The 27,196-nt window shown below is 34.6% G+C and overlaps 1 protein-coding gene across 18 annotated transcripts in view; it reads right to left on the reverse strand.

Moving 5' to 3' along the window:
- Nucleotides 1–541: 541 nt before the first annotated feature.
- LOC138175780 (C2 domain-containing protein 5-like) overlaps nucleotides 542–27,196 on the reverse strand; it is a 133,542-nt gene continuing 106,887 nt past the window's right edge. For 13 of the 18 annotated variants that reach the window (XM_069106245.1, XM_069106252.1, XM_069106253.1 and 10 more), the window contains 5 exons: nucleotides 18,332–18,382; nucleotides 17,378–17,479; nucleotides 16,169–16,359; nucleotides 8,096–8,242; nucleotides 542–1,885 (listed from right to left, as the gene is read on the reverse strand). In XM_069106245.1, the coding sequence (XP_068962346.1) occupies nucleotides 1,754–1,885; nucleotides 8,096–8,242; nucleotides 16,169–16,359; nucleotides 17,378–17,479; nucleotides 18,332–18,382 (623 nt within the window). In that variant the 3' untranslated portion in view covers nucleotides 542–1,753. The remainder of the gene's footprint in view (nucleotides 1,886–8,095; nucleotides 8,243–16,168; nucleotides 16,360–17,377; nucleotides 17,480–18,331; nucleotides 18,383–27,196) is intronic. The other 5 variants (XM_069106261.1, XM_069106260.1, XM_069106262.1 and 2 more) reach the window with 1 other exon arrangement.

Here is a 27,196-nt window from a genome sequence, read left to right on the forward strand (position 1 = left end):
TAGGGAAATGGTTTTGATTTGCTTTAAACAAAACAAACTTGTAAAAAAAAGTTCAGTTATAAACATATTAGTGAACAGGACAGTACTAAGCTTTAGTAATAATGATAAGTCTTAGGAAATAATTCAAAACATTTAATCTAGTAATAGTTACAGGCTGCCAAATTTTCATTGTTGGTTACTATACTTGGGGAAAGTGAGTGGGGAACATGATTTGACTCATCAGATTTCAATTAGCAAGACAAAATGTAATGTTGTTTTAGTTTTGTTTTTTTTTTTTTTTAAATTGTCCCTTTTAAGAAAAAATAACATCAAGGTTTTAAAATAAGGGCATTACTTTTCAAAAGCAAACCCAAGAACCCAATGAAAGAAAAGGAAGATACCACAATATACCTGTGAAGAAAATATTTGATTAATAATTCTGATGTCACAAAACTAGTAATGTTTATATTGCTTACAAATCAGAACAAGAATTTTACTTAAAGAATGAATCAAAATACACTAGGCTCTAGAAGCAAAAGGACTTCAGTGATATTCATGTCTGCATTGTTTTTAAAAAATTTTTATTTGAAAAATAAAATTAAAGTAGAAATACAAAAAAATCTTGACACATGATGATTCAAAGAAAAGATGGTTAATTCTTTAACACTGTTCACTTGAAACACCAAAGCAAGTAAGTTTTGTATAGAAATTTTATTGTGCAAAGGAGAAATGTGATTTTTGAAAAAAATTCACTTACAGTGGGTATTTGGCATTGATGGAAAAAATATTATTCCTATGTGAAAATGCAATGTAATATTTACATTCAAGTTACACTTACAAATTCCAGGTCAAATGCTATCTGAACTCACTCGTATATTATATTCTAAAGCACCGTTTATTATTCAATAAAAGGCTAGAGTGTTCTTAGAAACTGACTTTCCTATTTCATTGAATGAAGTATGTCTAAATTTAGACAAAATTAGACTGAACCTGCAATAAAGGAATTTCACTAGTATTTTATATCTGAAATTCCAAAGTTAGCATTTGTGGAATTAAGAAACAGCTTGGTACAACAAGTTATTAAAGTATAAGATGTTTTTCTTATTTGAATGACAAAAAAGCAGCATGGAAACATACTGAAATGACTCAGCGCTGATAAAAATTATTTTTTAACGTGTTAATTATAGCCCTATAACTAACTGCAAATTACAAGACTTAAAGAGCCTTCCTTGCTCTTTATGCAGTAGTCATCAAATTGTTGAACAAAATAAAACATGAGTAAACTCAACTTCGTGTAGTTTTAGTTACCTTTCCTAATTTCCACTAGCTAAAGTTTTTCCTCACATATTTTAAATACATTTGTGAATTTAGTGCTTATTTTGAAATTATACCAGAGTTAACTGTCCTAGTTTTCTGATTATGTTCTGGGGTTTAGTTGTTTTTTTTGTTTTTAAATGATTTCTTCCAAATGAACACACTTTATTTAAAAATGGCATGTGGAGCTCTATATTTATTAAAAAACAGCTAATTTCACAAGTAGGTTGCATCTTTTCTTCAATAGTTCTATGCCATTTTTCTTCACAAATTCTAACGTCAATAAACTTATTGTCTAGACTGTGCAGGCAAAATTAAAGGATTAGAGAATTCTTCTCCATCACACCTTTCTTGATTGTCTCATGTTAAGCTCTACTTTTTAAAATCCTAGAAGGACCAAAACTCTGAAGAAGTGGGCAGACACCTTACAACAAGCACCGATTTTTTCTTTTGGTTTTTCTCAGGTAGCAATTTCTCCTCCACTGCACGCAGGCTGGCAGCTGGCAATGGGTTGTTGAGCTGATATAATTTCTAATTCAGATTCACGTACAAAAATCACCGCATCGCCACTTACGTTTATTAGACATTGTGCCTGTAAGTGCAACAGAAAATAATCGATCACAAAACCAACAAATATGAGAATTCTTCTGCTTTGCAAAATCTGCAAAGTACTTCATATATATTATCTCAACTGAGCTTTATAACAATCCTCAGAAGAAGACGCTACAAGTATTAATATTCTCCATTTATAAATAAGGAAACTGAGTTAGAGAGGTTTATATGAGCTGACCAAACTAAATCATAAAATTTTGAACTTGGAAAGGACAAAGGCCAACATGTTGGACAAATGGTCATCTAGCCTTGGCTTGAAGAAGCCTGTCAGTGAAGAAGAATCCAGTATTTCTTGACCATAGGCTCATAAAATCAGAGGTGGAAGGGTCCTTGGAGATCATTTAATCCATTCTAATTCATCTAATCCAATTTCTTCATTTTTCTGATGAGAAAAACAGAGGCCCAGAGCAGTTAATCAAATTGCCTAAAGTCACATAGGTGGCAAGTTGCAGAGATGGTATTTGAACCAAGGTCTTCTGGCTCTTAATCCAACACTCCTTCAACTGTACCACATTGCTTCTCTTTAACATGCTGTCCTTCAAGCCGCTTCACAGACAAATAGCTCTAATCATTAGGAAATCTTTCCTAACATCAAGCCTAAATTTGCCTCTGCAACTTCTGTGGTATGACCAGGACAATAGCTGAAGAGGTAATCAGGTCCCTAGTCCTAGACATTATGCCTTTCTTAATCAACCTAAGATTAACTTTCTATTCTGCCATATCTCTACTGCTGTATTATTCGTTTATAAAGAGCTTTCAGTTCACTAAAATCTTGAGTTTTTTTCAGATGAAGTGCTTTCTAGCCATACCTCTAACGATCTTGTAATTTTAATTTGAACACAATTATAAGATATTATCTATATCAAACTTAAATCTTACTAGATCTGACCCACCATTCATTCTAATCTGTCAGTTTTAGAACCTCTTATCCAGCATTTTAGCTATCCCAAATTCTGTCATCTGAAAATCTGATAAGCATGCCACCTATATCTTTAATTAATAGATAAAAATGTTAAAGACCACAGGGCTAAAGACAAACTCCTGAGGCACTCTGTTGAAGACAATTTTCCAACTTTATATGAAACCATTAATGACCACTTTTTGGGCCCCGCCACTGAACAGGTTCTAAATATACTTATAACTAGTCTAGGTCATATATTTCCACCTTTCCATTATTAAAGCATTAGATACTATCAAATGTTGTATATATTCTCGAGGAACTATATCCATGGCATTTCCCTGATCCATTAATATAGAAAACCTGTCAAAAAAGAAAATGGGGCTGAAGAGAAATATGAGGTACACATCAAAGACTGATTATAAGTGATTCAATAAGGACAGACTGTTCACTTTTTATGTAAAATGTAAAACATATGTCTACGATTCCTATTAATAATCGGGTAGCTCATAAAAAAGATTGGAGCAAACCTGAGTATGATATGAATTTTAAAAAACCATTTAGGAACAGCTAAGAAGAATAATTATTTTATACAAATCATGTGCAAGAGGAAGAATTGATACAGAGGAATTAAATGGGGGAGGATGGCTGGTAGTTCTGGTAACCTACTTTCATCAGGAACAGATTCAAGAGGGAACTATATATATATATATATATATATATATATGTACACACACACACACAAGAGTATAAAAGTCTTCTAAAGAAGAAATAAAATGGTAGGGAAATAGGCAGGGAGGAGAGGGCAAGGGAGGGATCTTTAGAGGGGAGGGTGAGGGATTTAATAGGTAAAAGGAGTGTAAAGAAGCGTGTTTATATTTATGGGAACAGGATAGGGGAGGGATCCTTAGAGGGGGGGTAGGCAAGTAACAGGAGGACAAGGTAGTGGGTAGAAGTACAGAAGAGGAGGCAGGAGGGATAGGAAACAAGAAAAATACACAAATATAAAAACAAAGATTAGGAGCAGAATTTGTTTGGAAAAGTATATGTCTATATACCGTGTTTCCCCGATAATAAGACCTATCCCGAAAATAAGCCCTCCCATTACTGTGTAAGATTCCTCTAAAATAAGCCCTCCCCCGAAAATAAGCCCTATTGAGATTGCTACTGTAGTGAAGGTGATCCCCTGCGCTACACGCTACATTATGGTACCCTCTGTATGCACCGTCCCCCCCCCGGCTGAAACGCACGCCGCGCTCCGAGCTGCATCCAATCAGAGCTGCAGCAGTGAGCGCGTCATCCTGTTCTTCCCCAGTGATTTGCTTATTGAATAAAGGTACATTTTTTTGTTCACATTTACCTGTTTATTAAAATTGCTGTCAATGTTCATTAAAATAAGCCCCCCCCTGAAAATAAGCTCTCTGGTGTTTTTCTGTCCAAAAAATTAATAAGACAGTGTCTTATTATCAGGGAAACACGGTATGTATAAGTGTATGTATATATCTATAGCTATAGAGAAACATATCCAAACTTAATTGTAGCCTTCTTGGGGATGGAGGGAAAACAAAGTAAACAAGTGCACAGCATAGAACAAAAGAAAACTCACAAGGAAGCAAAGGTGGACTGCTCTCAACATACCGTTGTATTATTTATCACATAGGCTTTCTTGAAAATTTATTGTTCCATATTTTGAATGCTCTCTTATGTTCTGCTATGCACATGACATGCTTATTTTTCTTTCTTAGTTTGTATTAAAGTTCCAATATTTAAGTTTATGATATGTTTTTATTTCCTTTCTCTAGTCTGTATTTGTGTTCTGGTATTTGAGTCTAACATAAAATTAAATTAAAATTAAAAAAGAAAGAAAATGGAGCTACTCTGGCATGTACCTTACTGTTACTGATTCCTTTTCTAGATGTTCACTAAACCTCTAACACATTTCATACTTTTGCCAGGAGCTGAAGCTAAGCTGACTGGTATATACTATGCAAAGTCCTCCATTCACATTTAAAAAAAAACTGGACACTTGCTCTTCTCCAGTCCTCTCCAATTCTCCAGGATCTTTCATGGATCATAGGAAATGGAAAAACAATAACACCTACCAGTTCTTTCATTACCTGAGGGGACGGTTCACCTAGGCCTAGTGATTGGAACTTATCAAGGGCAGGGCAATTAAGTGCTCCCTTACTCTCTTTCCCTGCTTATCCTGACTTTTTAGCCATTTTTGCTGGCCTTTTCAGTCCAAAGACTATTCTCCTTGTAGAAAAAAGAAAAGAAGCAAAACAAGAATTCACTCTCTCTCCTCTCTCAGTCACTTGTTGTGATTCATTCATCCATACCGGAATATCTATGCCTTCTTTGATGCTCCTCTTTTCTATAAGACAGCTTTAAAAAAATAATTTTATTGCCCTTATTTTTCCTTTCCAGGCACAGCTTACACTCCTGGTACCCTTCTTATAAGACGATGCCATACTTTTGTATTCACTTTTCATTACCTTTGCTTCCCCTTCCCATACCCATCTTTAAAAATCACTATGTACAAATTTTTCGTGTATCCGCATTGTTCTCTTTATACAACTTTTGATAGCTCCTGGAGAAAAATGTTTTTCTTTGTTCCATCATATTTTCCCACAGTCATATAGTAATTGTCAGAGGGGAAAGGTCTATCTTGACTCCAAAAATTTTTCCATGCTACCTCACTTAAATCCCCAATTAGCTTCAGGTAACTCAAAAGTGAGAATGGGGGACCAGGTCAAGAAGTGTGTACTGCTTAGTGCAAATTTAACCTAACTACTATTAAAATAACTTGTATGAGAAAATGTCATCTTCCAGTTAACATTTAGATTTTGCTTTAATTTTTAAAAAGCATTTTATATATTTTATTGAGCTGCACAAAAATCCTATGAGGTAAATACTATAGATCTTATTTTCTCCCATTTTACAGCTGATGAAAATGAGGTTCAGAGAGACTATAACCTACCCACTGTCATACAATTAGAGATGGTATTTGAACTCATGTCTCTCCTGAATCCAAATCCAGTACTATATCCAATGCATTGTGTTGCATTTAAAGTTTAAAATTGATTTAATAGAAAAGGGGTAAAATTCCCTCAGAGTGAATACTATTATGAATGAGGGCTCAGAACCATCCAGTGCTGATGAAAGAATGGGAGGAATGCTAGCTTGGGGTCCAAGATTCTTGTTCCAAGTCCCTGGAAATTTATTCATGTGACTGTGGCAAGTCACTCAACCTCTCTGGGCCTCAGTGTCTGCATCTGTAAAATGATGAGATAATAACAGATTCTCTCTATGTTCCCTTAGAGTTCCACAATCCTTTGATCTGTGTTTATTGAACTGGTTACAATAAATTCTCTCCAAGGAAAAAACTTTCTATTGCTGATACACATTTAATAATCACATTGTAACAACTACCTGATAGCATGTTAGATAGCACTTTAGAGACTGCTAAGAGGAGAGGGTAGATGATATGTTGTCTCTCTGAAATTATCTTGTTTTTTATCAAGCAGTACTTTTATTTGATTCTTCTCACTTATCCCAACTTCAAATATACTAATCATTTGCCTTAAACAAGACAATCACCAAAACAACACACAAAAAGATCCAGGAATTTGAAGAAGAAAAGAATTAGGAATGCCTACTTGATATCCAGCCCCCACTTTCTCTTACGGGATTCAGGACCCTTTTTTTGTATTATATACACAGCATAAATATTTGCTGCATTATTAATTCAATACAGGCAGACACTGTGATAGGTAGAAGGAACACACATTACATTGCCAACATGAGAAAATAATAAAACAAGGTTAACAATGTGTGCGTGGGGGAAATCTCCTTTTAAAATGCATTTTACATCAGTATATTCCACTGCCTCCCTGCAGTTTAGTGGTAACCTCGGATTCTTAAAAGCTATGTCAGCACATGAGATCTTGCAGATCCTACAAAATATGAACATATTGGCCTGGTAATGTCCAAGAATTAGCACAGCTAAATTTGGAAAGGTCATCACCAGAAGAGCACAGTCAGCAGATGATGATTTTTTTTTTCCCCACAGGAAATCATGAAACAGTCTACTAAAGCAGTGAAGGTTTGCAATCTGCTTTGATATAAGGTATCTGCATAAATTATATCATAGACCATTTCTGCTATGTTTTCTGATGATACAAAACAGCTCTTCCTCAGAGTAACAACACTTATTTAAGGGAATGGTGATTAATTGGGAGAGATAGCCCTTCTAACCTAAATAACACCATAAGACCAATTCAACTGAGTACTGCTTGAGTATTACACAAGAGATTGAATAAATATTCATCTTCAGAGAATGGTCCTATTTCTATTCTGAAACAATAGAATACTAGAAACAAATCTGCATCTGCCAAAACTGACCAAAAAAATATAAAAAATTCCCAGCACCAAGATGATTTTTATATAAATAAAATATAACACAATGCACAACAAAAATGTAGGCTTCAAAGAAGGTGAAGAACTAAGTACTGAACATAAACTTTATGTGTATGTGCATGTATAGTACATGCATGTGCAACTGAGTAAAAGAAACCTCTCCTCTGAGAAATTAAGTGATTTGCTTGATATTATTGTTAGCCCTATAGTCAGAACTAGGCACTAAAACTTAGTGCTTATTTCTAACCCAATGATTCAGATTTATCCTCTATGAGGTTTTCTTTTGCCCCTGATAATGCAATTCTATTTCAAAGGGATTTTTAAAAATGTTTTAAAAATGCATCACCTATTTCTCATCATCATCACTCAAAAGCCAACAAATGGCATTTGTGAGAAAGTTTAAAAGTGAAACAGACAACAAAAAGACTATTAAAGAAAATTATAGTATTATTAAGAGAAAATAAAGAATTGCCAAAAGTTTTTTGCTGTTTCCTAATTAAAACCCAATTTTCCCCCTGGAAGCTGTGTTCCTTTACCACAAACACAGTCAGTGGAGAGTATCTTTTCCCAAATGAGGTCAAATTTTGAGTTTTGGAAAAGGTAACACTGGCTCTCCTGTCCCAACCTTTAGGTGCCATAAGACAAAGCAAAACGATGACTTTATCAGTTCAACTTCCAAAGTAGTAAAAGGAAAGCTCCATGTCCAATGAAGTTGCAAAGGGTACCTGGGTGAGGCCTGGTCACAATTGATAACATATGCCATAAACCAAAAAAGTACTATACAACAGAAAACACAGAGCTACAAGCAGAATTATTTTTTACTAGCATATTTTTTCTACCAAAAAGGTAGGTAAAATTTTATCATTACCTCACCTGATTTTTGTTTGGATTTTCCATAAACACACACTGCTTCATTATATAGGAGACAACTGCATTCCCTCCTAATGCTGCAACATGAGCTCTCACCATTGCAAATACTTCAGCAATAAAAGCATGAAGAAAACCACTGACTCCGCCTTCCTAAGGGGGAAAAAAGATATGTATATCATACATATGAAAGTAGGTATGAGATGTGCTAGATGCATTACAAAACATTAATTATCATAATGCTACAATAACTAAGTTTTCAATTATATTTTGAAATTCAAACACTTCAGGCAACTTTTGGGCAAATCAGTAAATCTCTTTGGGCCTGCTTCCTAATTTGTAAAACAGGCTGGACTAGGTGATCTTTAAGTGAGCTCTTCAACTTTCAAATCTTACTTGCAGGGTATTGGTGCTAATGAAACCCCTAATGAAAGAAAGGTTGGAAGTCTCTCTTTTCAAGACTGGTTTGGTTTCCTAGAAAGGGCTTTTAAATTAAAATAGGAAAGAAAGAAGGAAGATGTCAAACAAGCTTAATGGGAGATGAAGCACCTTAGTCAAGACTGGAATCCCCAAATAAGGTGAAACTCTCCATTTCTAATAATAATGCAATAGAAATAAACATTAAGAACTCCTGCTGTATGTAAGACATGTGAGCAAAAAGATACAAATAAAAGAGTCCCTGTCTTCAAAGAGCTTACATTTTTACTAGAAGGCTATGGTGCATACAGAAAGAAAGAGAATTCAAGGAAAACTGAAAAGGGAGAGGACAAGCAACTGAAAAAGGCTTCGTGGAAGAGGTGGCATCTCAGAAGAATGAGGAAGGCAAAGAGACTAAGACAGAGATAAGGAGAAAGGGCATTCCAGGAACAGGGACAGTGTGTCTGACAACATGGAGGCAGGACACGGAGTCAGTTCTGTCTGGGACATCTGTCAAATCTATTCCACGGCATTTCTTGCATACCTTCCTTTCTTTCCACTCACAATGCCCAATACCCTGTTTACCTTTTGCCCAAACTATTGCTACAGTCTCTTTAATTTCCCTCTTCCTAACAGTTTCTCTCCTCTCTAATCCATACTTCACATAACTACCAAACAATCCTCCCAAAGCACAGGTTTGACCACGGTACTCCCCATGTAAAGAAACTGAAACCTCCTCAGGCTGAGATTTGAAGCCATTCACAACCTAGCTCTAGCTTTCCTTCTGCCACTTCTTTCATCTTACTCCCTATTATGCACTCCTGGTTCTAGGCAAACTGACCTATTTGTTCCCTGAACTAACATTCAGTCTCTTACCTTTACAGACCTGCAATGCAGCATCTCCTTACTCCTGCTTCTCAGAGAGAAGGGATTATAGATTTAGAGCTTAAAGCTTCCACAGAAGTTATCTAGTTCAGTCCTCTCATTTTATAGATAAAGACACTGCGGCCCAGTGAGGTCGAAGAGCTGGGATTTTAACTCAGGTCCTACAATTCTAAGTTCAGTGATCTTTCAACTGTGCTACCTTATCTCTAAGACTGTAAGAAGCTTGTAAGAACCTAACAGTCCTATATACACAGTAGATTTTTCATAAATATTTATGGAACTTATTATTACAAAGTTTATCCCTATAGAGTAAAACCATAAACAACTGAGCCAATCATACTTTCGTGGTATGTTTCCTTTGTTTCCTTCAAGGCTTGGCTCAAGTGGCCCCTCCTACAGGAACTTTCATTGGTCCCCTACCTGTTAGTGCTCTTCCCCTCAAATTCCCTTATGTTTCCTTATCTCTGTCATATCTCCCAGATGTATGTAAGTTCCTACTTTTCTTTCTTGGCCTTGTCTCTCTAGTGTTCGTAACACACTTAATAAATGCTTATTAAATCTGGAGTTCCCAAAGGGCCAAATAACATGAAAAAAAGAGAGGTGACAGCCACACTTCAGAGAGCCTTAAATGCTAGAGTTTGTATTTTAAACTATCCTTTGGAGGCTACTAGGAGCCACAGTAGATAGAGTGCTAATCTCAAGAGTCAGGAAGACTAAGTTCAAATCCTACCTAAAGACACCAGCTATAAGACTGTGGGAAAATCATTTAACCTGCTTGTCTCAGTTACCTCAACCACGAAATGAGGATAAGAACAGCACCCACCTACCAGGGTTGTTCTGAGGAAGGGTACAATCCAGTGCATGGCACATGGCAGATGCTTAATAACTGCTTCCTTCTTTCCTTCCCAACAGACTATAAACTCCTTATTTTGGAATAAATGCTTGGTTGAATTGAATTTAATCGATGACACTTCTGTCCAATTCTCTAGTGTGAGCATGCTGCAGTCCATTCATATTTACCATATGTCTCTTCATTATCCTTTGCTGGATGTACAACTTTGTCTTCAGAGACTGTAGCAATGACTTGTAGACATGTATAATCACTAAATGAATATTAGTATTTCTCAAAAGCAGTCTAGCCCAATGTTGCATATTCAATTATGGGAAGAGTTAACTGTCTATCTGCAGTGTCTATTCACGATATAAAGTTTGTACCAAAAGTCTTGGTTCAGTTTTATACTTCAATAGCTTAAAACTACACTAAGATTTTTGGAACACCCCTTATATACCAAGTATGTAGCTCTATGGGAGGTCCATCCAAATAAATATCACTGTTCAACAGGCAATCTTCATCCATCTGCCTTTTTATCCATAATCGGAATGATTATGGACTTGATTAGGAAGCTGTGCCACCTTCCAAGGCCTGATGTAATCAGTATAACCTGACCCATCAGAAACACTTGGAGACTTTCACCAAAAGTAATTAACATGTTGCTAGTTACATAGATTTCCTTGTTATAAACTTGGGTCTAGTTTAGCTGTTCTTTTCATTTTTTCTTTCCTACTTTCTCACACAATAGAAATTGTGATGTTAAGGCCCAAATATGGCACCAATGTCATAGACAGAGAAGAGTTTATCAAAGAAATCCTTATAGATGCTGTCTACTTTTCACCCATTTTTTACCCTCCGATTCCATTTTTAGATACATTAGGGATGTAATGTCTTTAAAGTGTCCATTCAACAAACTTTCTGTAAACCTGTTTTTCCTTCCAATGTTCCTAATGATGAGATACTAGTGATAACTCATTTCTAATGAGTTTTTATTCTAAACCAGCATCATCTACAACTTCCATTTCTCTCAGCTTTGCAAACAACTCAAGTATTTGAGAGTTAAGACAGTTCTGAACCTCTTTTGGTTCCATTATCATTCTGATGTGCATCAACTGAATTTCCTTAGGAAATGGTGCTAGAACACTGACTTCTCTTTTTAGGGCATCAAGTGATTGCTTAAAGAGTTCTGAGTTCAGTTGCTACAATTCATTAAATTTGATACTGATTTTGATCAAACGTATCTTGATTACTTACTAGTTGATAGGCTGACTGTACACAGACCACTGATTTAGAAGTGACTTCCAAATTACTAATCAGTAACTTCTTGTTGAGGCATAAAGAATTTCATCTTGCTATTTGGTGCTCACCACGTTCAGTTCCTACCGATTTTAATACTGTATAGTCTGAAAGCTTCTGTATGGTCTGAAAACATCTGGCCCATTTTGTTTCTTAAACATAAATCATATTTTCACGTTTTTATTTTGTCATGCTTCCTTCTTGCCATCTTTGAAGTAGCAGAGTGGGAAGAGTACTGGTTCTGGCCTCAGAAGATGTAGATCGGAATCCCGTCTCTGATGCTATTTGTGAGAAGAAACGTCATAAGTCACTTCAATTTCTTCATCTATAAAACGAGGGACTGGACTGGATGGCCTGTGAGGGCCCTACAACTCTAGGTTTATGACATTATACAACTTAATGTAACAAGTTTATTAAGTTCTTTGTATCATCTCTCTACCTTCACATCCTTTGGGACAGAGTTAAAATTGCCTTCATTAGTCTTTTCTTCAAATGTTCATCATGGTCAAGGCAACATAAGATGGACCTAGTGTTTCACGAAAAAAATGGTCCATATCTTTTTTTTTTTTTGCCTTTTTGGAGGGCAACTGGGGTTAAGTAACTTGTCCAAGGTTACATGGCTAGTTTTTTGTGTGTTAAGTGTCTGAGACCGGATCTGAACTCAGGTCCTCCTGACTCTGGGGCTGGTGCTTTACTTACTGCGTCACCTAGCCACCCCTAAAAATGGTCCATATCTTTTAATTTCAGAGATAATAAAACTTAATTCTTCCTCCTCTTTAATTTACCTCTTCAAGGAAAATTTGTGTGCCATCCTGCTATTTGGCTAAAAATTTTTTGTATCCTGATTTCATTTATTGAGAAAATGGCAAAACTGACATCCAGTTCTTCAAGTTGTATGTTCACCCACTGGATACTGGACAAGATCCTCCCACTTAGGACTACAACATTTAAGCAAGTATTTATACAGTCTAATAATGGCAGTTCTTAGCAGCCTCTTCCTTCTTTTGTACCACTCTGCCATGTCAATGCTGAAATAACTTTCATGGGATATCATATCCAATCAGTTGTCAAGCTTTATTTATCCTACTTCCACAATCTTGCATCCATCCTTTTATCCCTCCTCACACAGCCACTACTCTAGTTCAGGCCTTCACTTCCTTATACCTTGACTATCCTCCTTGGAGCTCCTAGTTCAAGTCTGATCATTTCCTTCCCTTTCTCAATAAACTAGTACTCTGATAAAATACAAAATTCTCTGTTCGGCATTTGAAGTCTTTCACAACCTGATATAAACCTATTATTCTGACCTTATTATCAATTATTTCCCTTCAAATATTTTTTGGCATAGCCAAACTGGCCTTCTGGCTGTTCTTAATATGCAGCATTCCACTTCTCTATCCATGCCTTTACAGAGGCTATGCTTGAAATACACTCCCCTCTTCATATAATACATTTATTGGGAGGTGAGGGGAGTTTTTCAATCACCAAAATAAAGAGCATTTCCATGCACACAGCACAACACAAAAAGTAGAATCTATGAATCTCTATTTCATAACACTTACTCTTTTTTTAAAGGATACAACAAATCTTACCTGTTACTTTCAAAATCATCCTATTCTCCTCTGTGCATTAAAAAAAAATTATCGACCTCTTTGGGGGACTGGGGAGGGGGGGAAGGGCACCAATACTAATCTCTCTCACTAACTCTCCCCCCAATTAAAAACTGAAAGAGAAAAGAAAAAAAAAAGTGTAACAAATAAACAAAGTTGTACAAAATGCATCTGCATGGTGCCCATACCCACAAATGTATGGCTCTTCACCTTGTGTCCATCACCTCTCTGTCAGGAGGTAGGTAAGATTCTTAATCATAGATCCTATGGAGACATGGCTGGCCATTTCATTGATCAAAGTTCTTAAATCTTTCGCTATCTTTTTAAAAATTGTTCTCCCAGCTCTATTCATTTCGCTCTATTAGTTCACACCACTAAGGATTCTTTGAGATCATCTTTTGTCATTCAAATAATAATATTCTATTACATTCAAATGCTACAATTTGTTCAACCACTCCCCAATTGTCTAAGAGGGAACCCTAAGGCACCTCCTTAGATCCTAGTTCCTTTTACCTCCCTTTTTGATTCTCCCCCTACCCCCTTAAGAATGAGGAAGTTTATTTTGCTTGCAATTGTCCTTTCCCTGATATTACTCACTTATTACTCACTTATTTCCTATCTCCATTTGTTTCCTTGTTGAATTTGATGATATTATACATAAAATTATTTGCGTGTACACATATGTTCATCTTTGTTTAAAATATCAAGGTTTATCAGCTGTCTACTCCCCTTACCATTTTCTATGAGAAACCATGGAGTTCTTTCCAATTGTTCAAATAGATTAGATTTCTCTTGACTCGTGTCTGTATTTCAATGTTCCTATTCAGCTCTGGTCTCTATCCTTTATTCCATTAAAGATTAGTTTTTTTTTTCTGTAGGATTATACTCAGCTATGAAGGGTAAGTTATTCTTTGTTATAAGATCTTTTGCCTTTTTGAACACTACAATACTGTATTTCAAAATCTCTCATTTGTGATCCAGACTGTAGTTCCTTAGTATTTAAAGTGCTTCCTTCCAGATGCTTGTAGTCTTTCTTTGACTTGGAAACTATAGATGTTGGCTAACATTTTTAAGATTTTTCCTTTTAGGGTTCCTTTCAGAAGGAATTAGCTGATTCTTTTCCAACTGTCCTCTGGTTCTAATATAGCTGGAAAGTTTGGTGTCCAGGGTTTTTTTTTTTTTAATCTTGGGAATCCAATGACCCTTAAATTATTTCCCCTTGACCTGTTTTCTAGGTCAGTTGATTTAGATAACAGAGATCTTACATGTTCTTTTTTTTTTCTTCAATCTTTTGTTGTTGATCAGTCATTTCAGTTGTGTCTGACTCTTTGTGACCTCTTTTGAGAATTTCTTGGTAAAGATACTGGAATGGTTTGCCATTTTCTTCTCTAGCTCATTTTACAGGTGAGGCAAACAAGGTTAAGTGATTTGCCCAGGGTCACATAGCTAGTTCCTATTTGAGGCTGATTTTGAACTCAGGTCTTCCTGACTACCATGAACCCCATTAATTTAATGATCTTAAAAAATGATAGACACATTTTGTTTCCTGCAGTAGAAGGAAAGGGCATATATGACACTGGAATATCTACCATGCTTACCTTAGCACTGGAAACCTTAATAATATCTTCATAAGAGGATACAAAGTTTTGGAAGCAAAGAAAGCAAAATTAACTATTATCTGGTATATCTTTTCCTCTCGTTCATAGCTAAACTGAAGGAAAAAGATATCTATATACTCACTACCTCTACTTCCTCTCCTGTCACACACTTTCCAACCTTTATAATCTGGCTTCTATCCTTATCTTTCCATCTCTTATCAATTTTTTATCAGTCACCAAATCTTACCGTTTCTATCACCAAACTATACCATACAAGCCTTTCTCACTACTTATAGAAGCCACCACTTTAGTTCAAGTCATCATTTTGTCTCATCTGAACAATGGCAACAGCTTCCTAATAGCCTCTCCTTGTCTCAAAACATTCCTCACTCCAATCTAACTTCTACACAGCTGCCAAAATGATCTTACTTGACTACAGGTTTTAACATATTACTGTTCAACTCAATGTGATCTATTGCCTCTAAGATAACACATAATCTCTACTGTGCAGCTTTTAATCTGAACTTAATGTACCTTCTCAATCTTATTATACATTGTTTCTCTTTAGGAGCTAGGCAAACTGTCCTCTCTGTTCATCAAACATATTATTTCATCTCCTGTTTCCATGATGTTGCACTGGATGCCTCCCAAATCTAGAATGCACTTTCTCCTCACCTTTGTCTCTTAGAATCCCTTATTTCAAAGATTATGCTCAAGAATCATCTACAGGAAATCTCTGCAGATTCCCCTAGCAATTAGTTCCCTCTCTCCAAAAATATTTATTTTTGTATACATTCTGTATATATGTATATGTGCAAATTTTGTCTCTTTCAAAAGAATGTAAGCTTGAGGATAGGGACTATTTCATTTATGTCTTTGTTATCTTCAGTGTTTAGCCCAATGCTTAGCACATAAGAGATGCCTATTGAGTGATACAAAATGAATCATTTTAGACAGAAAATTGCAATACATAGAAAAAAATGATCAAATTTACATTAAACATCTCAGAAACTACCTATTACTTACAAGTAAGGCATGCCATCATAGAATAACACCAAAACTTTTCATTAAACTTGGATGAATTTATGTAATTATCCTAAGTAATTAAGTCTAGGAACGTTTAATAACAAATTTAAAACACAGACAAAACTAAATAAACTAGAATTCTGTAATCACAGTAGCTATTACAAAGAGGAGATATCTATTAAGCAGGTATGCATGAAAATCCATACAAGAGAATTTATAAGAGAAGTGCCCAAAATGTCACATTAATATACTACTTCACTTATAACATATAAATTTCCATGGACAATAACACAGTAGTGTAGTCATCTCCTTTTTGGAGATAATTTGTAATTATTTGGAAATAATTTGTAATTTTTAAAATAGTTTGCTTAATATAAATTAGCAAAATGAAAACAATAATGTGTATGGACCTCACCTCACGTAAAGAAGTGGTTTCCCGTATAAAAAACATATTAATTATACCAAGATATTTTGTTATTTTTGCCCCAGGAATGAAAGAAAGGGGTGTCATCTTAACTACACCGACTGTGGAATTTGCACACGCAGGAGCAGAACGTTGCCGGAAATGTCCTTCAGTCAATGGGCTTGCTTTCTCAACTGACACAGCTAAAATTCAGGAAAGAAAAGAAGTCTTTAGATCAAATGACAGCTCTTAGATCAATCTTCTGCATGGTTTCCAAGTAGTTGTGTAACAACATTCAGCTGTCTGTGAAGCTAAGCCATGTCATGAAAGAAAAGACATTATCATGCACTACATGCAACTGAAAATAGAGAGAAAATACAAGAGGAAAGTTGCAATGAAATTCTTTGGGAAGGCAAATGACATTCCTGCAAAAGAAAATAGTGATGCAATGTAGCTACACACACAATGATCAGTTACAAAGTGAAGAAAAAGAAAAAGTGGCAGAGCTTTAACAATTATCTGCTGTAGAAACAAATTATTATAAGAGTGTGAAAGTTGTTACATTTACCAGTACAGTTTTTTTTTCCATTTTATCAGAAGTCTTCATCAGTGTCTGTAGATACTATTAATTATAATGTTTTGTCTTTTTTTTAAATCAGACCTGTGGTTAATGAACTCATAATTTAACATCATAAATGATATTGCCTGTCCTGTAAGTGATTTTAACTGATTTTTCACAAAAACATATCTAACTACACCAATATATGTTTTGGGTATTAAAGGACATACATGGAATGAACCTGATTTTACCAGTAAGGGAAGAGTTAGCTGATTGCTTTTCTGGAAGTCTTCTCATATCATGGTGGGTGTCATTTACTAAATGGCACATTAAAGTCCTACAGAGTAAAAAGCCTCTTCAAAAATTGAGCAATTTATTTTCTTTTCCCTATTGTATGTACCTATTTATATACTTTTGTTAGCACTTTCATAAAGTCAAAAACTTAAAAAAAAATGAATCTTACATTTTAAATTATTAAGCCCTAAAAAATCTAACTATAATATTTGTTAAAATGGCCATTAGTGTCTGCAGCTTTCACACTCTGATATATACATTTGATTGGCAATGTTATTACTGGGTAGTAAAGTCCAGCCTTCACCACTAGGAAATCAGAGATATGCTTCTCAGAATGTCATCATAATGTGGTAGAAACATCCGCCTACTTGTCTTAATTGATCCACGTCTTATGGTCTGAGCTTTCAGTTTAATGAGCTCTATCCAGCTGTTGCATCTGTCTGCAAAGGAACTGTAATCAACTGATGTCGCTGAAAACACAGACAGAAAACAAAAGAAAAAAAAACAAAGAAAAATATGGATGACGTGTCTTGTTCGTCACAACAGTCCTTCTGATGAAGCAATTAACTGTATCTAAGAAAAAAGAATGAACCTTTTCCCAGTCAGTTAAGATAGGTGGTTTCTTTTAAGTTGAGCTTTCAGACACTAGTTTTTCCAAAACCAAGATTTTAATTAGTTGGTTGAGTTTTTATGGTGATGTCACAAATGTGTGTGATATTTTAGAGAAATCAGAGCTAGAGAAACATAGATTTTAAACTACGTAAGTAATATTCTTTCTTCAACTAACTTCTTCCCATACTTCCTATTTTTATGATATTTTTAGTTATTTTAGTCCTAAGTTACTTTTAGGAATTTTTTCAGAGAGAGCTGCTGAAAAATTACCTTTCCAAGATATTGCCAATAATTATTTTCCCTAATTTGTATCTAAAATTAAAATTAACTTCACCAGAATGAGAAGTAGAGGGAAAAAAATAAGGGACAAAAGAAAAATATTTTCCAAAGGACAGACTACTAGTATTATAAAAGTCAAGGTTTAGTCTAGCTAAAACTCTACTTCTACTTCTGGTTTTGCTAACTAACATTCTCTGACAATATCCAAGCAAGAAAATTTCTGTCTCTACATTTAAAAATTAGAAAGAATTCCTCTTACCATTTCAAGACAAAAACAACTATTAAGCAGCCCAAAGTCAAGATTTTACTTTTTTGAAAAGCTATTGTCCAGTTCCACGTTCAATGTGTTTTTCAGACAACTGTAATCATATTCACCATTAACCTAGGACTTCACATCTTTGGTGACTATTGGCTTAATGAGACAAACTCACCTCTCTGTGCAGCTGGTATACCTGAGTTAGAACTTGCACTCTCCAGGTGTTCTGATAAGACAATATGAACAATGTTAGCTCAGATGCTTAATATAAAATAGCATCTTTTTTCTGTTCATTATATAATACCTTTATGAAACGAAGGTTAGGAGATAAAAATGGGTATTTTTTTTTTTACCAAGGAAAACAGTAAGTAGTGTCTCCACAGAAAAAGAGACTACCTTATTATTTACTTCTTATACTCCAATTGTGGATAAACTAGAGTCCTTTCCAATAAGGTCAAGGGTAAAGCAAAGATATCCATTGTCAACACTACTATTTAATACATTGCTGGAAATCCTAGCAAAATCTTTAGTGCAAAACCAAACCAAATAAATATTTCATACGTAAATTTGAGAGACAGCATGGCAAAGTGGGTACAGAAATGACCTTGAAGTCAGATTTAAGTCAGTGTGCCAAACAGCTGTCTAAGACTAAAATTTGTAGAGCCAGGGTAATAGGCACTGGTAGAAAGAGTTCTTCACTAGAACTTTCCTAGGCCAATGAAATCTTAAGGCCTATAAAAAATTATAATGGGCTCTTTAGAGAAACACAAAACAAGGTATACTCAGGAAATATATCTACTTATAATGACACAATCTAGTTTTAGAAAAATTACAATAATAACAAAGAATGTAATAAGTCAACAAATGGAAATAGGATTAAAAGACAAAATCCATGGGGAAAAAAGTTAGAGAAGGGGGGTCAGTGTCTAAGGAGATAAACTGAAATAGCAATAAGTAAAAAAGGGGGGGGCAGGTAGAGAGGGATAGTTAAAAAATAGTCTATCTACTAAAGTCTAAAAAGTGAAAACAACTCATTTTGCAAAAAAAAAGTTCACAGCACTTATTTGAAAGGTACTTTGAAGGGAAATAGGAAAAATTTTTTAATTTTTATAATGGCATGTGGTATGTGAATTTGATCAGTAATTCCCAAACAGTTAATATCAATCAACTAGCATGAATGATCCTGAAGTCCAACCTCGTCAAAAGTAAGGTAGCATTTCCCATTATGCCCCTTTCCCTGACACTTGAGGGTATTTCCAGTAAGGAGGAATATGTTTGAATGTGTGTGTGTTTTGTGTGTGTCTAGAAAATGTCTAAAATACTATTCATTATATATAATCTGGTCTATCCTGGTCTAACCCAGAATTTTATCATCAGTATCCCTTTCCTAATAATAATACCAAGGGAAATAATAAGTAGTGTCTCCACAGAAAAATGAACTAGCTTATGTAAAGGTAATGGGAATTTGAAGATCTTCCCTGCCCTTTAAGAAGCCTAAGGAAATTTGAAAACCTTCTCTGCTTTGAAAATATACTCTGCCCCCTAATAGGCTGAATGTGGTCACATGGAGCCTGTGGTAGGAAGAGTTTGCTGAAGGGTAGAACAGAGCCCATAGGAAGCTGGGAGTCAGAGCAAAATAGACAATTGGGAGGAGAGGACATTTCCAAGGGAGACAGATAGGCTTGTGAGTAAACATTGGTCTTGTGTTGGTTTATGGGAAGGCTAAAAGATGGTATGGCTCTCTGCTACACTGTGGTGCATTAACTTCTACGTTGCTATGATGGATTCGGTTTCCTGGTGTTGGGATTTGGTCTTCTAGTGTCTGACTAAATGTTTTGCTTCTATCTTATATATGGAGAGTCTGTTATATTTTGTGATCAAGCACCATGCAGGTATATTTATAGTGACAGTGGGCACTATGAATACTGCACTGATGCTACAGCTTATTATTTACATCTTATATTCCAACTATGGATAAAGTAGAGTCCTTTCTAATAAGGTCAAAAGTAAAACAAAGATATCCATTGTCAAAGCTACTCTTTGATATAGTACTGGAAATGCTAGGAAAAGCTATAAGAAAAAAATTAAGGGACTAAGCATTGGCAAAGAAGAAACAAAATGATGACCAGAGAACCTTAGAGATTCAACTAAAAGAATCAAATATTTAATAACTTCAGCAAAGTTGAAGTGTTATCAACAAAAAACCAGGAAGAACAAGAAAAAAAGAGAGATTACATTTAAATTTATTTCAGAACATATAAAGTACTTGGGAGTCTATCTATAAAGACACATAGTAACTATATGAATATAACTACAAAACATTCTTTACACAAATAAAGACCAACCTAATAAATGGAGAGAAATTAACTACTCATGAGTAGGCCAAGTCAATACAATAAAAATGACATTACTACTTCAATTAATTTACTTATTCAATGCCATTCCAACCAAACTAGAAAAGGTTTACTATATAAACTAGAAAAACAGTAATGCCCACAGCTGTGTCCAGTACCTCAGCCCTCCCCCAACCCCTTTTCAGCTTCCTATATTTCCCATTAGAATGTAAACTCCTTGAAGACAGGCCCACCCTACCCATCCCACCCCCTTTCCTCTCTCTCTCTCCCTCCCTCCTTATATTGATATTCTAGGCACTTAGCAGTGTCTGACACACAGTAAGACCTTAATAAATAGTGGTTGATAGACTAGGTCTAAGAGAACAATAAAAGCCTCAAATTATTTTTTGAAGAATGACAGTCAGAGACCAGTAAAAATCTAGGGTGGTGGTGGGGAGTTACTCTGCTTAAACTGATGATCATTTAAGGATCGTTCTTAATTACATGATTCAACCTTTGAACGATTTGAACATTTAAAATAAAACAACAACAAAAATGGCATTTCTGGATAGGATTTTTTTTTTTAAAGAAAGAATCATCACTGGGTACTCCTAGAAAAGAGTACTCAGTGGTCTTTCAATTTTTCCCACTAATATATAAGGCCAGGGTCAAAAGAGGCTAAATTTTTGTATTGTCTAGGAAATTTTTTTTATTTATAACTAGAATTTCCTACCTATCAAAAATTACAAATTATTCCTGATTAAGTAACAACTTACATGGTTACTTAATGAGTAGTAACTTATTACTATTGCATTTCAGAACTGAACTAGGTAATCAACAGAACTGAACTAGGTAATCAATTCAATATTAAGAAATCACAGATTTGCATTTTCTAGGAACAAATGTTTCATTAGAAACCTACCACTGGAATTTATCTGCCAAGTTACATTTCTGTTTTGAACTACCTCCATTTTTACATGAGAGTGACAGAGGCAAAGAAAACACTGTCAAGTCAGCATCATCTAAGAAAAGAGTCCTAATCAATCTAAATGGTTAAATTCTCTCTCTTCATTTCCCCTAGCCTTTATACTATCATAAGAAAAATGAAGGTAAACAAATATCAGATTGGATCATCATTTAGCTGCTGGCATGGCCCACATAAACCCACAATGCTGAACTCTGCTGTATGTACCCTTCTATCTTAGGCAATAAAACAAAAGACAGGAAGAGAGGGAGAGAGAAAGTGAGAGGGAAAAGGAATGAAAGAAAGAAATGTTAAGAGCTAGAGACAGAGGATATGGAAAGAGGGAGACAAAAAGACAAAGGGAGAAGAGGAGAAAAAGGAAGAAGAGGGACAGGGAGAAAAGGGCAGAGGGAAATAGGGAGAGGAACAAAGAGACAGTTAGCTTTAAAGATAAGAATTTTTCTAAAGATCATCCTAACCGTTTATAGATGAAATTGTCAGGACAAGAAACAAATATGAAATGGAACAGATCTAGCAGCATTTCTCTAGTCATCTATTATTAATTCTCAATAACACTGAAGCTATCACAGAACTACAACACTTCAATATTGAAACTAATGCTCAGTAAGAAGAAATGGAAATGGTATTCAAGCAGATAACAGGTGTCTCTAGATCTCTCCATCACAAAGAACAGGTGAACCTAATATGTACAGAGGGAAAACATCCTGGAGCCAATGCATTTCAAAAGTATCAAGGAATGATTTTCAAGATACTACAAAAGGATGAAAGACCTCACAGGCTGGATTACCAAAAAAGGGGGGGGGAGCATATGAGAATACATCAAGGCAAAGCCGATATACCTCCTTTTCTCATCTTTCTAAAATCTTAATGAGAATATTTTATGTATATATCAAGGGTGAAAATGTGAGATAGGAACAGATAGGCTTTTGTAATAATAGTAAACAGCATTTATATAGCAAAGTACTGTGGATATTACATCATTTGATCCTTACAACAACACTGAGGTAAGTTAATTTTGCAGATAATTATCCATAAATCTTTGGCCACAAACTGACCAAGTCATACAGAAAATATAAGAGCCTACTATATCTGATGGCTGATTTTTTTTTAAAGTATTTGATTTTTTTAGAATGTAGCCTTACATCCAACAACATGTCTCATGAATATGTTAAAAATTACACACGATCCCTTGATAGAAGCAACTAAAGAGATAACTGTTCAGTAATTCTCTGGTTGTTAATATCAAAAGTGAGTCACAAAACAGGAACACATGCTCACCATAGGTATTTACCAATATAATGAAAAATGTGCTATGCAAAGTTCAAATAAAAAATAAATGGTTGGTGAAGTTTTTCAAACCTTCCTTTTAAAAAAACAAAACAAAAAGACAATGTGCTGACAGCCCCAGAATGCTGGGTTTAATGAAAATTAATGCCACTCAAGAGATCAGCTTGCCAATTTGCAAAGGGAAAAAAATAGAATTAAGAATTCATAATGTATAGATTATGAAATGAGGTTGGATGAGCAATACATTGAGTAAAATGGATGATGATAATGAATGATGCTTATGAAAAGAACAAGTATGACAAGGTGAATTGAAGTCTACAACAGGGGTATAGATGACAATAGTAAGGAATCTCTGATTCCCAAAGTCAGATTCTCAACAATGTTAATGAAGCCAACAGAACTTCTGTTTTACCATCTAATCTCAATTTTTTATCTTCCTATGGCTGAAGCACTGATTTATCTACACTGTGAATAACTCAGAAGGAGTGAAAATAGTAAGAAACAACAAATGGTAAAATTTGGGAAAAAATTGTGGTTTCTTCACTTGAAAAACAAAATAAAACATTTGCTTCAATGCTTCTGAGTTTGAGACTTCGAGATTTTCTTAAATTTATAGTTAATGAGGTTCAGTGTGGTACAACAGAGTATCGGACCAGGAGCCAAGAAGACAGGTTCAAATCTTGCTTCAATTACTTGTCAGCTATGGACATATCACTTAACTTCTTAGAACCTCAATTTGCCCAGCTATAAAATGAGGAGTCCAATAATAGCACCTACTTCAATGAATTTTGTGAGGATAAAATAAGATAGTAACTATAAAAAAGTTTTTCAAACCATAAAGTGCTACACAAATGCTAGTTATTTATCCTATCCCATGATTAAACTATTTTGGCACTTCTTTGTTCCACTGGGTTTTTTGATAATTCAAATTTTATAGCAATTAAAATTTAGTGAATATTATCTTTTATACACTAGTGCTGAAAAACTGCCTTTATTTTGAATAATTCAATAAAGATTTGATATTCTTTGGTCAATATGGAGGAAGATATGGTCAAGAGTTCAATAGGATGGGTTACTATGCATGGGATGCTCTCCACACTGCTTATGGGAACACACTGAGGAAATCACAGATCCATTTGAGTACTGACCTGAGAAACCTGCTACATAAATGGAAACTAAAACTCTTGTTTTCTGTTTATTATAAAGGGATTTTTGACATATACAATTCTACCCAGATCCGAGGTTCTATAAATGATATTCTACCCTCTATTTAAACAATGGGGAGTGTTAATGATCAGGATATAACTTAAGATTCCCTTTGTTTCTTAGTTTTTCTATTGATACAGAATTTCCTGACTTAAATGGTTAAGTTTTTCTATTTAATAAGCTATACATTTAAATTACATATAATGTTATCCAAATATATACATACATGTAGAAGTTCTCAATAAATATGCTGATAATCAATTTAACAGATAAATGATTAGGTCTTTTTGGCATTACAATAATAGCTACATTATTTCTAAACTAGTAAAGAGAAGAAAGACTGAACAGGTTAGGTTAAATGTGCATAACTGATAAAAGAAAAATAAATCTACTTTACGGAGAGCTGAATTTGGAGTTAGAAGACCTGGACTGGAAGATAACAGCTCTTTCATCTACTAGTGGTATACCCTTAAGCACATCATTTTATATCTCTAGACCTTAATTTCCTTTTCTACAAAATGAGAGGTTTGACTAAAATGATCTTAGTTTCCTTCTAGCTCCAACATTCTTTAATTGTGTAAATACCTACTATAACTACCATAATGAATCTATTTCAAAGTAAGGCATACAATGACCTGTGTATCTCAATGCCCTTCCAGCTCTGCCTCCTTCCTTTCTCTCTCTCTCTCTTTTTTATTCCTATCATCTCAGTCTTAGCTTTTGGTTTTCCTACCATTCAATTCTTCCTATTCTGTCTCTGTCCTCCTCTTAGTTTTTTTTTCCTTCCCTTATAAGTTATCCTTCTCCCTCCCTCTCTCTCCTACATTTTTATCTCCCTGTGTAATTTATTTTCTATCCTTCTAGTTAAGAATTCTTGACCTGGGTTCTGTGAACTTTAAAAAAACATATCTTGATGACTGTAGTTCAATATAGCTGTATTATTTTTATTTTTATACATTTAAAAATACTGTTCTAAGAATGGGTCCACAGTCTTCCTGCCAAAACACAAAAATGGTTAAGAATCTGATTTAAATGAAGTAGATTGGATTGAGGCTCATTAGACTCAATACCTTCTTGTTTCTTCCTCCTCATCCGTTACTCTCTCAAATTAATTTCTTTATTTCTCTTTATCTTCCCTTCTTTCAGACGTGTCTGTGAATCTCCTCTCTCTTTAATAACAGTTGCCCTCTGGCAGTAACATTAAAGAGGAAGAAAAAGTAGCATGTGGAAGTAGGCTCTACATTGTTTATATACATAGCCAGCAAGGATAAAAATCCATTTAAACTTGTAAAGTCTCAGAACCCATTAATTAGCATGAAAAGGTTAAAGCTAACATTGTAGTCTCACATCTATTTATAATTTCTACTTGGTAGCTTCAGAACACTTACATAAATGCAATAATTAGCTTAGCATTTTATTTATACTAAACTACCTTTTAAAAACAAATTTGGAAAGAAATAAAAATAGCTTAGAATAGAAACAAAGATAAGACAAGGTTATAATGTTCTTCAGATTACACAGTAAATCCTAGAAAAGGTATAAACCAACCTAACAGGGAGTCATATAAAATTATTATTATTTTTTAAAGCAATTGGGGTTAAGTAACTTGCTCAAGGTTACATGGACAGTTTTTTTTTGTGTGTGTGGGTGTTAAGTATCTGAGGCCAGAACCGATCCTGGGTCCTCCTGACTCCAGGGCCAGCGTTTTTACTCACTGAGCCACCTAGTCGCCTCTACAAAATGATTTTTTGCATAAAAATGATGACCTTCTCAAATGAGACTCTTCAATACCATGACAACTAGCAGTGCTTTTCTGAACTTTCAATTCAAGCACCGGTAAATGGAAATATATTGTCCCAGCTCAATAGTTCACAAATCCTTTTAAATAATTATCATCGGCTAAATCAACAAAGAAATTTTTCTTTCATAACTGCATTTTAAAAAGTGAAATGAGCAGAACCAGGAGAACATTGTACACAGTAACAGCAACACTGTGCAAAGATCAACTGCAAATTTCTTAGCTCTTTTCAGCAATACGATGATCCAAAACAATTTGAAAAGACTCATGATAGAAAATTCTATCCACATCCAGAGAAAGAACTGACAGAATCTGAATGCAGATCAAAGCATACTATTTTCACTCTTGGGTATGTTTTTTCCTCTTGTTCTCTTTCTTTTTCACAACATGACTAATATGCAAATATTTTATATGACTGCACATATATAACCTACATCAAACTGCTTACAGTTTTATGGAGGAGGGAAGGAAGGGAGAGAAAAAAATTTTAAACTCAAAACATCATAAAAAATGAAAGCCAAAAATTATTTTTCTAATTGGAAAAAAATAAAATACTATTAAAAAAAGAAAAAAGTTTTTTAAAAAAGCTGAACTTTTACTATATCAAAGTTAAACTTTGATATAGTAAAACTATCAATATTCTTAATTCAAAATTGCATATACTATGAAGCATTTAGTTGGTCAAAGACTCAAATGAGATCAAAATAGTATTGGATTGGGACACATTTGCCTAGTATCACTGAATTTAAAACGGGTGAAAACTCATCAAGCCCTCAAAGTCTTTAAGGTGGGTCAACAGAGCTCTCATGGATTCAATGTGTAAATAATATACATATAAAAAACCTTGTTAAGCCTTTTGTGTATAAATTGAATAAAAAACTTTATTAATTTTGACTTTTAGCCTAGGAAAATATCAATTAAAACATGGTATACTAGAAAAAGCTACTGGTTTTGAAGTCAAAAGGAATTAGATTAAAATCCCATTTCTGAAACTACCTACCTGTATGATTTTGGGCAAATCACTTAATCTCTCTAGGATTCAGTTTTCTCATCTCTAAGAGTAGGGAATTACAATCTAGATCAGAGGTATCAAACTCAAATAGAAATGGATCCCTCCAAAAGCAAGGGATGTGACTTAAAAAAACCACAAATGAACATTATCTAGATTTAGACTGTATTTTTAGTTACTTTGTTAAACAATTCTCATTTGATTTTAATCTGGTTGGCTGAACATAGGAGTCTGACACCTCTGAACTACATGACTGCTGAGGTGCCTTCTAGCTCTGAATCTCTGATCCTAGTGATACATACATAACTTTTGTCTGAACCATCTTTTACTAAGGTATGAGGGACAAATAATCCAACAGTCATAATGATATAAGTATTTCTGACAACTAATTAACCAATCTATGTTCCTCAAAGTATTTATGA

The sequence above is a fragment of the Petaurus breviceps genome, unplaced genomic scaffold, assembly GCF_028583685.1.
Source record: "Petaurus breviceps papuanus isolate PSGF00001 unplaced genomic scaffold, PetGlider_PUasm1.0 79, whole genome shotgun sequence".
In the NCBI taxonomy this organism is placed as follows: domain Eukaryota; kingdom Metazoa; phylum Chordata; class Mammalia; order Diprotodontia; family Petauridae; genus Petaurus; species Petaurus breviceps.